Source organism: Oncorhynchus kisutch, linkage group LG20 (assembly GCF_002021735.2).
Source record: "Oncorhynchus kisutch isolate 150728-3 linkage group LG20, Okis_V2, whole genome shotgun sequence".
NCBI lineage: Eukaryota > Metazoa > Chordata > Actinopteri > Salmoniformes > Salmonidae > Oncorhynchus > Oncorhynchus kisutch.
Genome location: NC_034193.2, coordinates 40,461,596 through 40,476,772, shown reverse-complemented (window position 1 = coordinate 40,476,772; position 15,177 = coordinate 40,461,596). Strand labels below are relative to the sequence as shown.

General features: G+C 46.3%; 1 protein-coding gene across 7 annotated transcripts in view; it reads left to right on the top strand.

The window, feature by feature from the left end:
* Window positions 1-15,177, top strand: part of LOC109865269 (nucleosome-remodeling factor subunit BPTF) — a 55,329-nt gene that overhangs the window by 27,565 nt on the left and 12,587 nt on the right. For 4 of the 7 annotated variants that reach the window (XR_004204500.1, XM_031799617.1, XM_031799613.1 and 1 more), the window contains 10 exons: window positions 712-841; window positions 1,379-1,514; window positions 1,871-2,194; window positions 2,443-4,348; window positions 5,332-5,456; window positions 11,464-11,616; window positions 11,833-11,983; window positions 12,265-12,304; window positions 12,387-12,612; window positions 12,898-13,041. Coding sequence is in view for 6 of the 7 variants with exons in the window: in XM_031799617.1 (XP_031655477.1) it covers window positions 712-841; window positions 1,379-1,514; window positions 1,871-2,194; window positions 2,443-4,348; window positions 5,332-5,456; window positions 11,464-11,616; window positions 11,833-11,983; window positions 12,265-12,304; window positions 12,387-12,612; window positions 12,898-13,041 (3,335 nt within the window). In the remaining variant the exon portion in view is untranslated. The remainder of the gene's footprint in view (window positions 1-711; window positions 842-1,378; window positions 1,515-1,870; window positions 2,195-2,442; window positions 4,349-5,331; window positions 5,457-11,463; window positions 11,617-11,832; window positions 11,984-12,264; window positions 12,305-12,386; window positions 12,613-12,897; window positions 13,042-15,177) is intronic. The other 3 variants (XM_031799614.1, XM_020453372.2, XM_031799616.1) reach the window with 3 other exon arrangements.

Here is a 15,177-nt window from a genome sequence, read left to right as displayed (position 1 = left end):
CCGGGATCGATTCCTGGCTGTAAATAAGAATCAAATCTGGACTTGCCTGGTTAAATATAAAGTAAAAAATAGTATGAAGCAATGCATTCAGTATGCATTTAAAGTGATATGCGTGTATTAACATTGCCACACAGTGCCTTCCAAATGTAATCCTATTCCCTATATAGTACACTACAAAAGTAGTGCGCTACATAGGGAATAGTGAGCTACATAGGGAATAGTGCGCCACATGGAACGTTGCCCTGCTCTAGCAGCTCCTCTGTCCCCTCCCGTCCCTCACACTAAGACCAGTTTACCCAGAGGTGACTGGCAGCAGATAAAATGGCCCACCCCCGTTGCCCTGCTCTAGCAGCTCCTCTGTCCCCTCCCGTCCCTTACACTAAGACCAGTTTACCCAGAGGTGACTAGCAGCAGATAAAAGGGCCCACCCCCGGCATGTAGCACATTATTTATACACTAGGGGGAAACACTGCTACCTGTTCTACTGATGGGTAAAGACCCCAGTCCTCCTCCTCTTAAGACTTGATTATGTTATAGTAAGGGTGGGTGTGCAGAGTCAGTCAAGGGGCTCGCATCATTTGTGTGTGTGTGTGTTGCTTGGGGCCTTGCCAAGAGCAACGAGGGAGTTTACCCTCCTCTTGAAGGAAGCCGCTTTTGAACTGACCGTGTTTTGACTTTCTCTCTCGTCCCCCTTTCTGTGCCACCATGCAGGCTACACCGTATGACGTCCATGGAGCGGGAGGAGAAGGAGAAGGTGAAGAAGAGGGAGAAGAAGCTGGAGGACGAGGAGACCATGCAGCAGGCCACCTGGGTCAAGTACACCTTCCCCATCAAGCACCAGGTATCACACACACACACAATCACAAACACCCGACACAGACACACTCACTCAGACACCCACACACACACTTAAGGGCTGCTACACATGCACAGACACATACACCCTTTTCATTTGGCCCTTGTTTACCGACCGAGCCCGGGCCCTTTTAAGTCGAAGCGCTACCACTCTATTTATGACCGGGGCCGTTCACCATCACCCCTAATCGCCAGGACGTGTTTAATTGCAACTTCCTGCCTCCCAGAATGGCGAACGGTGCTAAAAAGCCCTTTGATGAGGCGTGAGTGTCCGTGAGCTCCGGGGGAAGTGTCAACTTTCACATAGTGGCCCTACTAGATGTGTTTACTTAATGGGTGTGAATACCCTCTGGCCCTCTCATTTCTCTTCCCTTTCTCCTCACTACTGTCCTCTTCCTTTATAGCTCGCTCCCCGCTTCTCTCTCTGCTGCCCGATTTCTTCTTCCCTTTGTATCCTCCCCCCTCTCTCTCCTTTTCACTTTTGTCATTCCGCTCTTTCCGCCTCTCTCTCTCCCGTGTGAAGGTGTGGAAGCAGAAGGGAGAGGAGTATCGCGTGACGGGCTGGGGCGGCTGGAGTTGGATCAGCAAGACGCATGTGCACCGCTTCCTGACCAAGCTGCCTGGCAACACCAACGCCAACTACCGCGCCGAGCTGGAAGGTCAGCAGGAGCGTTCTTGTTTGTGTCCTCTTCATAGAGATAGATAGAGCTCTCATCTTTGTATCTGTGCCTTTATGGCATCTGTGACAGCACTGGCAATGTCAATGTCAAAAAACTAAATATATCCAAATAGAGATCTTTATCCATCGCTATGATTTGGTTTGAAAGAAATCAAGGAATTCAGTGGACAAATGTACCCGTAGCTGTCAAACACCTCTTATTTCCTAATTGCCAAAAGTTGTGATAAATGTACGATTCAATTATTAAGTCACATGGGATAACGTCCCCTGTGAAATTGACTACTAATATAAATGTGGCTATGATAACTAAAACATGTATGTTTTCTTCCATTGCAGCTGCCAGACGTGGCGAGAAATGCAACCTGCTGGACTTGGGCCCAAGGCCAAGGTTGTTCAAAACAACTGTAGTTTCAGAACCCCAGGGAAGCAGAAGACCCGTAGAGAAAGATGGGGGTGCAACCACCACCACCACTGTCACCCCAGAGCCCTCAGCAGACCGCCTGTCAGGAGAGCAGACCAAGGAAAAGTCAGAGGAGGGAAAGAAAGACGAGAGTGACGGGCCAGCGAAGGTGAAGATGCAAGACTCCGCTGCAGAGGAGGCTGCTGACAAGTTGGAGTTGGACCCAAGCCTCTCAGACTCAGGACAAGACGATGAAAAAGGTTAGCGCTTTTATAGACGGTCATTGACTCCCTTGTTGATAGTTAGCGAAGTTAAAGCTAAATAAATGCATGCTATATCAGTCACACGTATTATTGAATCAATCAGATCTTATACTGCTCTACATGCCAATGTGAAGGGAGGCTCATATATTTACAAACTTGGGCACTAAGCTTCTTCGCCATTGTTCTGACAAGAGAGGATAAGAAAAACGATCCAGTAACTTGTGTCCATTTTGTTTTTCTCTCAGGGACCTGCAGCAGCCCGGGGACCGAGACTGAGACGACGTGCGTGAGGCAGGAGCTCGGTGAGGGGAATGTAAGGCCCTTCAACTACGACGTGGTGGACGTGGCCCAGGGCTTCCTGACGCGTGTGGCCTACGAGAAGAAGGTCAAGGCCTCCAAGCTGGACGGTCTGCTGGAGCGGCGCGTCAAGCAGCACGCCCTGGAGGAGAAGCAGAGGGCTCAGGGCTCTCTGGCCAAGCCTACCTCAGCGAAGACCACCCCGGCCCTGCCGCAGTCCCCACTCCAGCCCCAAACCCCGACCCAGGCCCAGAGTCCCACAGTGAAATTGGAGTTCAGCACCCCTTCGGTGCCACCTGCGCTTGCTCCGTTGTCAGTCAAAGGGGAGGTGCAGGCGGGCACTTCAAAGACCGCTGAGGGGTTCCCTCACCCAGCCAAAGAGCCTGCAGCTGAAGCATTCCCTAGGACACAAAACCAAATGACCCCCCAGAAACAGGAGGGAGACCTCCCTGAGAGGACTATAGGGCCCACAGGGGCCGGTTCAGGGAGGGAAGGCCTTAAAAGGCCCAGCAGCACAGCGGAACCAATGGAAACTCAGGGTTCAGGTGGGATCCACTACTCTGGCAGACCATCAGAGTCTACCAGCGACATGCCCGCTTCCACCGAGGGTGCAGGACCTGAAGTGGCCATTTTTAAACCCCACTCCACAACAATTCCTCCAAGCAGTATAACCCAGGAGAGCAGCCATAGTGCAGCTACCGTTCCTAAACCCCCCCAGAAAAGCACAGACAAGAACGGGAAGGGGCCCGAGGAGAGGCAGGGCAACGGACAGAGCAGCACTGAGGCCATCGCCACTGGGTCCCAGCCCTCCTCTCTACCTCAGATCAATGGAAATGACAGCATGGAGGCTAAAGCCTTGATCAACTCTTTACCAACTCCAAACGAGCCCTCCAACGCTCACACTAACAGCTCTGAGGTCAAAGTGAACAGCCTAGGCAAGGCGGAGGGAGAGGGTCAAGTAGTCTCGCCCCTAAAGCCCTTGCTCAACGGCAATGTGGCCCCTGTAGCCGAGATGACCGGGCCTGACAGCACGGAACCAAGGCCAGCTCTAAGGGTAGAGGTGGAGAGCAAGGTCATAGTGTCGGTGCAGGACTGCCAGCCCCCGGTGAAGGTGGCCAGGCTGGAAAACAACATGGAGGCGCTCGGATCTACGACCACCCAGCAGCTCAACAAAACCCAGCCCATGGAAGTTAAGCCTGATGCTGCCACGCCCAACAAAATGTCCCCCTCGTCGGTGCGCTCTGCGGAGGAGAGCAGCAACAGTGGGGTGGGATCCCTCTGTAAGACCATACTCACCCAGGTAACCACCACAACAACCACCACGGTATCCACAGAGTCTCGGCTAATGGCGGGGGTCTCAAGCTCTTCGGGGACGACGCCCGCGCCTATTGTCTCAACCACCGAGAGCAGCGCGGTGTCCACGCTCACCACCATGACCAAAACCACTGTGACCAAAATGCGCTCACCCACGCCCGACAGCCAATCGGATGAGAGCCAGAGCGAAACGGTGACCGAGTACAAGACCACGCTCTTCGCCGCCCGCAAGGAGTCCTCTCGTTCAACCTCCTCTGTTTCGGGGGTCGTGACCTCGTCGACCTCCACCAAGGGCCGCGTTCGCCTCCTCAAGTTCTCGCGCACCAAGAAGACGCGCTCGGGAACCGCCTTGCCATCCTACCGCAAGTTTGTTACTAAGAGCCAGCGTAAGAGCATCTTTGTCCTGCCCAACAACGACCTGAAGAAGCTGGCACGGCGGGGTGGCATCCGTGAGGTGTCCATCTTCAGTTACAATGCCAAGCCGGCCCAGGACATCTGGCCCTACCCCTCGCCCAGACCCACCTATGGCATCACATGGAGGTGAGAACACAGTTTTTGAGATTTCTCATTGGCGTCCCTGTTTTCAACGGGTTAGCGCTTCAACTAACTGCCATTATTTGATATGATTAAGGCCCTGAGTTTTGCCAGACTACCTGGCTAGAGAGAACTCAGGGCTTTAAATATATGGGTTTTCTAGTGCTCCATCTGATTTATGATTAGCGTTAGTTTCAGCCTTGCGCTCCATCAACTCTGAGCTATGATACAGTCACTGCACCACAATAACTGGGACCTCTCGAGAATTAATGCTCCGGCGAACGATATTCACGTCTTGTCCTGTTGATTTTGTCGGTTATGCCTTCTGTTTGCCGTTAGTGGGTTTGGCCCCTGTGACTCTGTCGTGGCTCTCGCAGAGAGACCTCAGGTTATTTTGACCACTGCCTTTTTACTGCTAGACGTGAATCATACTGGCGGTCTGCAAGTGTCAGGATATTCGCGTTGCGCATTAACCACTCGGAGGATGTTTTCCCTGCCTGCGGTCAGTCAGTCACACTGGACAAGGAGGAATGGCTTTCCCTTTCTACATCCCAAATGGCACCCTGTTCCCTATATAGTGCACTACTTTTGACCAGGGCCCTATGGCATACTATGGTATAGTAGTGCACTCTATAGGGATTAGAGTGCCTTTTGGGATGCACTCCTTTACTGTCCCAATATGTGTTTTTGTTTAAAAAAATTAAACATTTGTTCAACCTTTTTAAATGGCCAATTGAGGAAGCTTTGGAAGCATTACCAAAGAGACAGGTTCATAGCCAACCTCGGCAACAAGGAACTAACACGGTCATTTTACCTGGCTGCCAGGGTTGACTTATGAATTTTATGAACTCTGTGTGTGTGTGTGTGTACGTGCTCTTTTCCATGTACCTTTACGGTAGCAGACACAGGCTACGTGTGTTGGTGACCCCAGTTGTCTTTGCGCGTGCGTATATGTGTGTGTGTGGTAACCTGTTTGCCTCTCTCTGCAGGTACCGTCTCCAGACAGTGAAGTCCCTGGCAGGGGTCAGTCTGATGCTGAGGCTACTGTGGGCCTGTCTGAGGTGGGACGACATGGCCGTCAAGCCCTCCGCCGCTGTAGGCACCACGCGCACAGGTAGACCATCCTTTCTCTGCATGTATCTCAACACCCACCCACCCATATGCACTACCATTCAAAAGTTTGGTGTCACTTAGAAATGTCCTTGTTTTTGAAAGAAAATCACTTTTTTTGGTCCATTTAAATAACATTAAATTGATCAGAAATACAAGTGTAGAAATTGTTAATATTGTAAATGACTATTGTAGCTGGAAACGGCAGATTTTTAATGGAATATCTACATTGGCGTACAGAGGCTCATTATCAGCAACCATCACTCCTGTGTTCCAATGGCACGTTGAGTTAGCTAATCCAAGTTTATCATTTTAAAAGGCTAATTGATCATTAGAAAACACTTTTGCAATTATGTTAGCACAGCTGAAAACTGTTGTTCTGATTAAAGGACATTTCTAAGTGACCCCAAACTTTTGAACGGTAGTGTACATTGTAGGGGAAGTGCACAAGCTTGATGTAGTCATTGCGTGCTAAGAATATGGGACCAATTACCAAACTTTTTACGACACATATGAGTGCATTTGTCCAAATAGTTATGACACCTTTTTGGGGGGGGATTAGATACATAAAGGGCTTTAATTTAATGATACAGTGTCTTCAGAAAGTGTTCACACCCCTTGACAGTTTCCACATTTTGTTGTGTTACAGCCTGCATTTTTAAAATGATTCAATTTAGATTTTTTTTTTGCTGGCCTACACACAATACCCCATGATGTCAAAGTGAAATGATGTTTTTCAACATTTTTACAAATTAAACAAAATATTGTTGAAATGTCTTGAGTGAATAAGTATTTATCCCCTTTGATATTGTAACCTAAATAAGTTCAGGAGTAAAAATGTGCTGCCCATTCATTTGTAGCTCAAACAGTTCGGTTGCTACCAAACAAATGACATTTGTACCGGTTTCAGACTAGTCTCCTGACACTTGTAGGAGTCGTATAGCAAAACGGTATCTCCCTTTTCCATAGTGGCCGTAATAGTTTGTTGGCCACACCGTTCGGACTCTACAGACGTTTACGTGAGAAGAATGATTTTCTGGATGTGTCATGGTCTGACAAACAGCGCTCTAGTTCTGCCACCTCCGATGTGGAAGTGCGACAATGGCGGATGTGCTGGATTGAGACTCATCCAGTTCAATTAAACAGATATCTCTAGCTTTGCCTTCCTGAGTTCTGGTCGAATTGGACCGATTTACCAGTTTTCTCTCTGAAAAATGTAGTTAATTTAATCTGATTGTCATAAGGTTCCATGACTTTGTCCACACAGGGCATCTGAACACACAAAATACATTTGGATGATTTTCATTACATTCTGGGTGTTTTATTTAACTTTTGTACACCTGTGGTGTTCCTGGTCAAAAATGACCTGTCATTAGACATGAATGGGTGAGACTACAATTAGTGTATAAAATTGAGTTCAGGCACATGCCCATTCATCAGATGGACACACTTCCTCTCCCAGAGAGGGGCGGCAGGGTAGCCTAGTGGTTAGAGCGTTGTGGTTAGAGCGTTGGACTAGTAACCGGAAGGTTGTGAGTTCAAACCCCCGAGCTGACAAGGTACAAATCTGTCGTTCTGCCCCTGAACAGGCAGTTAACCCACTGTTCCCAGGCCGTCATTGAAAATAAGAATTTGTTCTTAACTGACTTGCCTGGTTAAATAAAGGTAAAATAAAAAAAAAAAAAATAAAAAGACCCCCACATGTATGTGTGTTTGAGCACACACACACCTCACTCCCCTTCTTGGCTTCCATGGCAACCCCACGGGAACCTTTCCCCAATAGATCCTTTCCCCAATAGAACCTTTCCCCCACGGGAACCACACCTGTTGACATTCTCACAAACAATCGCAGCATTGTTTCAATAATATAGAACTTTTCTCACAGCTCTGGTATATGAAGCTTTTTTGAGGCCTTGCTCACAATTAATTTTGTTGCAGCACAATGACCAAACAATATACTGTATGTGAGGCTCTTGATCGTATCTTTGATCATGACACTGGTGAGGAGGAGAGAGTCCTTGTTAAACTTTGACACAAATGAGTCTGATAAATAGCACAATACATTTCATCTGAGTATTTGTTATAGGCAAAATAATCCATACATTATGCTTTTTTTTAACTCAAAAGCGAGTTGTATGAGCTCAGGTCAATGAGGCCTACAGGCCATAAAGAGCTAATAGAAGTTCAAAACGTGTCTTGTTCACAAGAACTTAAGTTGATAAAAAGATTAACACAACATTAGGTGATAATATATGTATTATTATGAATTTATAATCAGCTATAATGGGGGGGTCATTTTGGACTGGGAACACAGAATTAATTAACATGAAACGAGCACAACAGGAGGGTTAAACTGACAGATTTTGATGGGGATTATTTTGTTATATAATTTAGATTACTCACCGGCTCGTCAATCGACTCAAGGGGGTTAACAAGTCACATAAGTTGCATGGACTCTCTGTGTGCAATAATAGGGTTTAACATGATTTCTGAAAGATGACCGCAACTCTGCCCCATACAATTATCTGTAAGGTCCCTCAGTCAAGCAGTGAATTTCAAACACAGATTCAACCACAAAGACCAGGGAGGTTTTCAGAGATATACCTAGAAAGGGAGATACCTAGTCAGTTGGTACAACTGAATGCCTTCAACTGAAATGTGTCTTCCGCATTTAACCCAACCCCTCCGAATCAGAGAGGTGCCTGGGGGCTGCCTTAATCGACATCCACGTCTTCGGTGCCCATTGGTAGATGCTTTTTTTTTTTTATATAAAAAATACATTAAATAACCCTTTGAGCATGGTGAAGTTATTAATTCTACTTTGGATGGTGTATCAATACACCCAGTCACTACAAAGACACAGGTGTACAGGTGTAACTCAGTTCTCAGAGAGGAAGGAAAACTGCTTAGGGATTTCACCATGAGGCCAATAGGGACTTTAAAACAATAACAGCATTTAATGGCTGTGATAGGAGAAAACTGAGGATGGACCAACACCATTGTAGTTACTCCAAAATACTAACCTAAATGACAGAGTGGAAAGAAGGAAGCCTGTACAGAATTTAAAAAATATTCCAAAACATGCAGGTAGCGGGGCGGCAGGTAGCCTAGGGTTTAGAGCATTGGGCCACTAACCGAAAGGTTGCTGGATCAAATCCCCAAGCTGACAAGGTAGAAATCTGTCGTTCTGCCCCTGAACAAGGCAATTAACCCAACGTTCCCCTGTAGGCCATCATTGTCAGTTAGAATTTGTTCTTAAATGACTTGCCAAGTTAAATAAAATAAAAAATGTAAATCCTGTTTGGTAACTAGGCACTGAAGAAACACTGCAAAAAATGAGGCAAAGCAAGGAAATTTTTGTCCTGAATACAAAGTGTTAACATTACTGAGTACCGCTCCATATTTTCAAGCGTAGTGGTAGCTGCATCATGTTATGGGTATGCTTATAATCGTTAAGTATTGGAGTTTTTCGGGATAAAAAAATTTATGGAATGGAGGTAAGCACAGGCCAAATCTGGTTCAGTCTGCTTTCCACCAGACACTAGGCGATGAATTCACCTTTCAGCAGGACAATAACCTAAAACACAAGGCCAAATCTACGCTTGAGTTGGCTTACCAAGAAGACTGTGAATAAATTAATCAATCAAATGTAATTATAAAGCCCTTTTTATATCAGCCAATGTCACAAAGTGCTATACAGAAACCCAGCATAAAACCCCAAACAGCAAGAAATGCAGATACATTTTGAGAATGACACAAATATTAATTTTCCGCTGCCTCAGTGTCTTTAGATTGCCAGATGTTACATTGGAATACTGAAGTTTAATTACAAGCATTTCATAAGTGGCAAAGGCTTTTATTGACAATTACAGGAGGTTGATGCAAAGAGTCAATATTTGCATTGTTGACCCTTCTTTTTCAAGACCTCTGCAATCCGCCCTGGCATGCTGTTAGTTAACTTCTGGGCCACATCCTGACTGATGGCAGCCCATTCTTGCATAATCAATGCTTGGAGTTAGTCAGAATTTGTGGATTTTTGTTTGTCCACCCGCCTCTTGAGGATTGACCACAAGTTCTCAATGGGATTAAGGTCTGGGGAGTTTCCTGGCCATGGACCCAAAATATCAATGTTTTGTTCCCCGAGCCACTTAGTTATCACTTTTGCTTTATGCCAAGGTGCTCCATCATGCTGGAAAAGGTATTGTTCGTCACCAAACTGTTCCTGGATGGTTGGGAGAAGTTGCTCTCTGAGGATATGTTGGTACCATTCTTTATCCATGGCTGTGTTCTTAGGCAAAATTGTGAGTGAGCCCACTCCCTTGGCTGAGAAGCAACCCCACACATGAATGGTCTCAGGATGCTTTACTGTTGGCATGACACAGGACTGATATGTACCGCTCACTTTGTCTTCTCCGGACAATATTCTTTCCGGATGCCCCAAACAATCGGAAAGGGGATTCGTCAGAGAGAATGACTTTACCCCAGTCCTCAGCAGTCCAATCCCTGTACCTTTTGCAGAATATCAGTCTGTCCCTGATGTTTTTCATGGAGAGGAGTGGCTTCTTTGCTGCCCTTCTTGAGAACCAGGCCATCCTCCAAAAGTCTTTGCCTCACTGTGCGTGCAGATGCACTCACACCTGCCTGCTGCCATTCCTGAGCAAGCTCTGTACTGGTCCCGCAGCTGAATCAACTTTAGGAGATGGTCTTGGCGCTTGCCGGACTTTCTTGGGCGCCCTGAAGCCTTCTTTACAACAATTGAACCGCTCTCCTTGAAGTTCTTGATGATCCGATAAATGGTTGATTTAGGTGCAATCTTGCTGGCAGCAATATCCTTTCCTGTGAAGCCCTTTTTGTGCAAAGCAATGATGACGGCACGTGTTTCCTTGCAGGTAACCATGGTTGACAGAGGAAGAACAATGATTCCAAGCGCCCCTCCTTTTGAAGCTTCCAGTCTGTTATTCGAACTCAATCAGCATGACAGAGTGCTCTCCAGCCTTGTCCTCGTCAACACTCACACCTGTGTTAACGAGAGAATCACTGACATGTTGTCAGCTGGTCCTTTTATGGCAGGGCTGAAATTCAGCGGATTTTTTTTTTAGGGGATTCAGGTAATTTGCATGGCAAAGAGGGACTGTGCAATTAATTGCAATTCATCTGATCACTCTTCATAACATTCTGGAGTATGTGCAAATTGCCATCATACAAACTGAGGCAGCAGACTTTGTGAAAATTTATATTTGTGTCATTCTCAAAACTTTTGGCCACGACTGTAGAAGCACGGTGGCTAGGAAAAACTCCCTAGAAAGACAGGAACCTAGGAAGAAACCTAGAGAGGAATGTTCCTGAGTGGCCGAGTTACAGTTTTGATTTAAATCTACTTGAGAATCTATTGCAAGACATGAAACTTGTTGTCTAGCAATGAACAACCACCAATTTGACAGAGCATGAAGAATTTGAAAAGAGTAATGGGCAAATGTTTCACAATCCAGGTGTGGAAGCTCTTAGAGACTTACCCACAAACACTCACAGCTGTAATCGCTGATAATGGTGCTTCTACAAGGTATTGGCTCAAGGATGTGATAATATATATTTATTCCATTTTGAATTCAGGCTGTAACAACAAAAAGTGGAATAAGTCAAGGGGTATGAATACTATCTCAAGGCACTGTATGTATGAAAATACCCTCAAATTAAAAGGTGACATTCTGTGCTGTCACATCGTATGAACAATTTGACCTCAGATCCAAAATGCTGGAGTATAGAGCCAAATTAAAGGTTTTAGTTTTACTGTCCAAATAAATACGTAGGGGAGTATATATCCTAAAATATCCACTATGAAGCCTATTTCCTCTGCTGCTCCTTTTGACTTTTTACTCAAATGTCTGAGGCTTTTCCCATGGAATATCATTCCTGTGTACTGTATTGAATGGCAGCGTATTAAGTCGTTACTGTATCATGTCTTGGGAGTTGTTCTCTGCATCTTCCTCCTCCTTCATCCTACACCAACCCAGCCCTATCCCCACTCATTGCCACAGAGACCTCCGAGACGGAGATCACCACCACAGAGATTATCAAGCGCCGCGACGTGGGGCCCTACGGCATCCGCTCGGAATACTGCATCCGCAAGATCATCTGCCCCCTCGGCACTCCAGAGACCCCGAAAGGTGAGGGAGCAGCAGCCGGCTAGAATAAAACTACACATGGAATGTAAAAGAGAGGATAGTGGTGATGTTTTTTTCTCATTAAGGTTGCTTAATTTTATGTCTTTCTTGACTCTCTCTCGCTCTCTCTCGTATTCTTCTCTCACTCCTTCCCCCTCTACTTTCTTGCACCACCCTTACCGTCCCCCTTTCTCTTGCATCCATTCCACACACATACAGAGACCCACACGCCACAGAGGAAAGGCCTGCGCTCCAGCAACCTGCGGCCCAAGAAGCCGGAGCCCAAAAAGGAAACTGGGCCGGTGGTGATTGAGTCCTGGGTGGCCGAGGAGGAGCTGGACCTCTGGGAGATCAGGGCCTTCTCCGAGAGGTCAGAGGGCAAAGGGCACAGGGGCATGAGATCTAGGGTGCATAGTAACTGCCTACTCCATGCTATTCTCTTGAGTGAACTGTAAATTCATACGGTCATTATCTTCTGTTATGAACTCACTTCGACTCTCTTAGACTAATAAAAAAAAAAAAATCATAATTTCCCTAAATTTGATTTACTATCGTTTTTGTATAGCCAACTGCATTCATTTGGGGGGAAAATAGTTATGTTCCAGTTCTTTCTGTGGTTTGTGTATGATACATTTATTTTTGTCTTCACAGGGTTGAGAAGGAGAAAGTCCAGGCGGTGGAACAGGCCAAGGTGAGTAGGACCACTAGCCGTGTGAATAATAGGGATGTTTTGTTGTGTTTTCTGGATTATTTCATGGTTTCTCTTGTTCTAGAAGCGTCTGGACCAGAAAACAGGCACTGGATCTACCACCGTCATCACCACGGGGAGCCCAGCCACCCCAGCTTCCACCCCCAAGGTAGTGACCCTGTCGGGCCAGGCCACCCCCGGAACAAAAGTAGTACTGGCTACCAAGATGGGCACCCCCGTCACCTTCCAGCAGAACAAGAACTTCCAGCAGTCGTTTGCTTCCTGGGTCAAGCAGGGGCAGCCCAGTGGAGGTATGTCAAAGGTCATAGGTCATTTTCTTTGTTCACAAGCCAGTAGATTGGTAAAGAGAATTATTTTCACTGAATCTCATTCAAATGTGTCCAAATTTTATTTATACTCAAGTGATATTTTTTACTTAGTAGGGAATCTTTGCAAATAGAAAGTAGTTGTGGTTGGTGTATGAATCAACCCCTGACAAACTAAATCTGTTTTAGTCAGCGTTAGCAGCTGTGCTTGTTTAGCAGCGGATGTTGTTTGACTCTCGAGCAGAGCCTCATTTGCATATTTCCCTGTAGCCTCGCCGGGCACGGTGGCCACGACGGCCGGACAGACTTTCCAGATCACGGGCACGTCCATGGGGGGCAAGGTGCTCACCGCCAAGCTGCCGCTGCCCGCCAACAGCAAGATTGTCACTGTCAACGTGCCAACCACTCAAGGAGGTACAGTGACTCCCCTGTGCCCACACAAGAGACACGGCGAGAGAGAGGTTTCACTTGAAAAACAGATATTTTGATTTCAATGGGACAACCTGATAAAAGAATGTTAAATTAAACAAGAGAGGGAGTGGTGTTGTTTTAAATGCTGTTCAAATGCATCGTTCATTCCTCCCTTTTTCTCCATGATGTCAAGGATGGATGACTGAAAGCAAAATGTTTCTCTCCCAACCCCCGTCTTCTCCGACCACTAACTTAACTTACCACTATTGACGGATGCACTGTCTCACACACCTGATGTGGCACAAGACTGTGGTAAGGTCTGTCCTCTTGACCAGGCTAGTGGTGCGGTGCCCACTCGTTGCCAGCCCCATTGTGGTGCCCCACCACGCGCCAACCCATTAGTCAGTGGCTCAGTCTGGAGTGGCACATCATGTCTATTTGTGCCCTGTCGGCATGGCAATCGAACGGGACGTTGTTATTTTAGGTGGGACAGAACGGTAGACTGTGTAGTCTAAGAACAGAGCCAGACCGTCTTTTGAAGTAGCACGCTAGCTAATTTAGAAGTCAATATTGACTCATCGGATGAGGTGATGGTTCATATTTTTAGAACCACTGTCCCGTTTGAGTTCACCTTTTTAACAGTGGGTTGATGACGAGTGTACAACACTGTTTAAAGGCACCGGCCTTCATTTGTTTATTCAGCCAAATGGCAATTTATTGAAATTCCCATTGAATATATGTAAGTATTAATGCTTCACGATGACTGACTTGGACTAGTACTTGGTTTGTTAGTGTGTGAGTGATTGTAGGTGAGGCAGTCTTCTAGTGGCTAAAACGGGGAGATGCCGAACTTATGCTTGTAGACTTATCTGCGCCGAAACGTTTTCTTACTTCAATAAGGCTGCTTAGCTTATTCGTCATTATTACTGGCCAATACGAATCCCCTGAGCTGACAAGGTAAAAATCTGTCCTTCTGCCCCTGAACAAGGCAGTTAAGCCACTGTTCCCCGGTAGGCCGTCATTGTAAATAAGAATTTGTTTTTAACTGACTTGCCTGGTTAAATCAAATTAAATACTAAAACGCATACGATGCAAAAACATGACCTTGTCCCGAACCCGTTTTTGCCTCCCGTATTTCACAAAATCTTTCCTGTTTCCAATTATCTATATAAAAGGGTGGTCAGGCTCATGACTACACTCCTTGAATATATATACAGTGGGGATAACAAGTATTTGATACACTGCTGATTTTGCAGGTTTTTCCTACTTATAAAGCATGTAGAGGTCTGTAATTTTATCATAGGTACACTTCAACTGTGAGAGACGGAATCTAAAACAAAAATCCTGAAAATCGCATTGTATGATTTTTAATTTGCATTTTATTGCATGACATAAGTATTTGATCACCTACCAACCAATAAGAATTCCGGCTCTCACAGACCTGTTAGTTTTTCTTTAAGAAGCCCTCACACAAACACACACAAGACACATCCATGTTTCAAGAGGATAGGCTACATCACTCCGCAAACAAACAGCGCTCCTGCCGAGGGACACCCTTGTTTCATCCTGTCGACCAGGAAGGAAGGGAGAGCGAGAGAGCTGGTAATAAAAGAGCAGTAGTATATTTTTCCAGCGTGACTGTTTCAATGCCTGTTTGTTTTGGAGCGTGCTAAGGAAGGCGGAGCTTGAGGTCTGGTTCGTCAGACAGGGAACCCGCTATAGAGAGATGGAGGATGGAAGGATTTCTCCTCCCTTCCTCCCCCTCCCTCCCTCTTTCTTTCTGTGTCTCTTGCTCGTAGCTCACCGACTCTCCAAACAGCTACTCTTATGAAGTGGGCGTTTGATTGCCGGTGCCAGAACTGAAACTCCCCAGTCTTCTACTGTAGCTGGTTTAACCTCTGCTATTTGAAGAGGGGAAGCCATTGATGTATAGCTGTATCGGTTCTGTATGTAACCTGATCGGTTTTGTGGTCAGAAAAAAAGGCAACAACAACAACAAACACAGAGCGAGGAGATGGTGAAGAGAAGGGGGGGGGGGGGGGGGGAAGACAACCATTTCAGATCTTTTGAGGAAACACATTTTCCTTTGGGTTGCCGTCCTGTGTCCACGTGAGTTCAAAAATATCGAAGCGCGGCCAA